The 1,326-nt window shown below is 39.0% G+C and overlaps 1 protein-coding gene across 1 annotated transcript; it reads left to right on the plus strand.

The window, feature by feature from the left end:
- Positions 1 to 5: 5 nt before the first annotated feature.
- Positions 6 to 1,317, plus strand: LOC100635002 (kinesin light chain 1-like; the record flags this gene model as incomplete). Its single annotated transcript, XM_011411087.2, has 7 exons — positions 6 to 115; positions 200 to 301; positions 377 to 460; positions 514 to 603; positions 677 to 838; positions 883 to 1,050; positions 1,271 to 1,317. Coding segments are annotated over 7 exons (763 nt in total), but the record flags the coding sequence as incomplete, so codon positions are not given.
- Between the last annotated feature and the right edge of the window lie 9 nt (positions 1,318 to 1,326).

Here is a 1,326-nt window from a genome sequence, read left to right on the forward strand (position 1 = left end):
TGTGTAGTTGTACGTTACTCTAATTAGAGAGCAGGGGAAGTTAAAAGAATCTGTGAAACTGCTACAAGAGGTTTTGGAGATACGAGAGAAAATCAACGGCTCCACTCACCAAACAGTATGTATATGTACATGTACTTATACATGTATATGTACATGTTATATGTACATGTACATAAATTTTCCTTTTTCTTGATATTAGGTTGCTTCTACGCTCAATAATTTGTCAGTCTTACACGGTAAACTAGGAGAGCATAGAACAGCCGAAGATTTCTGTCGTCGAGCACTGGAGATACGACAAAAAGTTAGAGACATTAATTAGATGCTATTGCGGTGTTTATATTTATTTATTTATTTGTTTTATATTTGATTCCTCCAGTTGTTAGGTCCCAATCATCCTGATGTGGCACAGCAGCTAATAAACCTAGCAACACTTTGCCAGCACCTTGGGAAATACGAGGAGGCAAGGAACAGATTGCAATACTCTCTTGATAATACATTATTGTACTCGTGCAGGTGGAATGGTACTACCAAAGAGCACTAGAGATATATCACACAGAGTATGGACCAGATGATCCAAGAGTAACAAAAACACTAAATTACCTCGTAAGTATAAAAACAAAAATGATTATTCTCTAGTTTATCCTTCTTCCTATTTCCATTCTGTTTTATCTTTTAGGGTAAGTGCTACATGAAGCAGGGTAAACTGGAAGCAGCTGAGAGTATATTCAAGAAAGTAAGGACATCAGTGCAAGCCCAAGAGAGCAGCATTGGGAGGGACAGTCGGGAGCACTCCTCATCCCCCACTTCAATGCTCGGGCGGATAACCCCACCTCTTCCTGTAAGCTGTCCTCTGATAATAATGTGACTCTGTTTGTGCGACAGGTTTTAGAAGAGAGGAGACACCACACTCTTCCGTCTCCTAAAAGAAGCTCAAGTGCTCATCGATTGCAAGGAATCTCACCTTCTTCTTCTTCCCCTTTGAGCAAAGGAAGGGGCGGGACTGGAGGAGGAGGGGCTATTTATGAAGATAAAATAATTGACAACGATCAGGTCTGTAGAGTATATTGATGCTAGTAGAAAAAGATTGAGTCGCATTTTTTTCATTATGAGCACTTGAAAAATTGCTTATGCTTTTGAAAAAGTGACTCCAAAAATTTCTATGATTCATGCCTGTAGAAGTTTAAAAAATAGCATGTCTTATTTTTTATAGAAAGTAGAAAGTTTTAAGCAGTGCATCAATTCACCAGTCCCTGTATATCCTCTTCTGTAGAGATCGAAAGCAAGTCGAGCATCTTCGGTCTCTTCTAACGTCCTCAAGTTCTTTAA

This window comes from Amphimedon queenslandica, unplaced genomic scaffold, assembly GCF_000090795.2.
Source record: "Amphimedon queenslandica unplaced genomic scaffold, v1.1 AMPQUscaffold_2700_Cont25298, whole genome shotgun sequence".
NCBI classification, from domain to species: Eukaryota; Metazoa; Porifera; class Demospongiae; order Haplosclerida; family Niphatidae; genus Amphimedon; species Amphimedon queenslandica.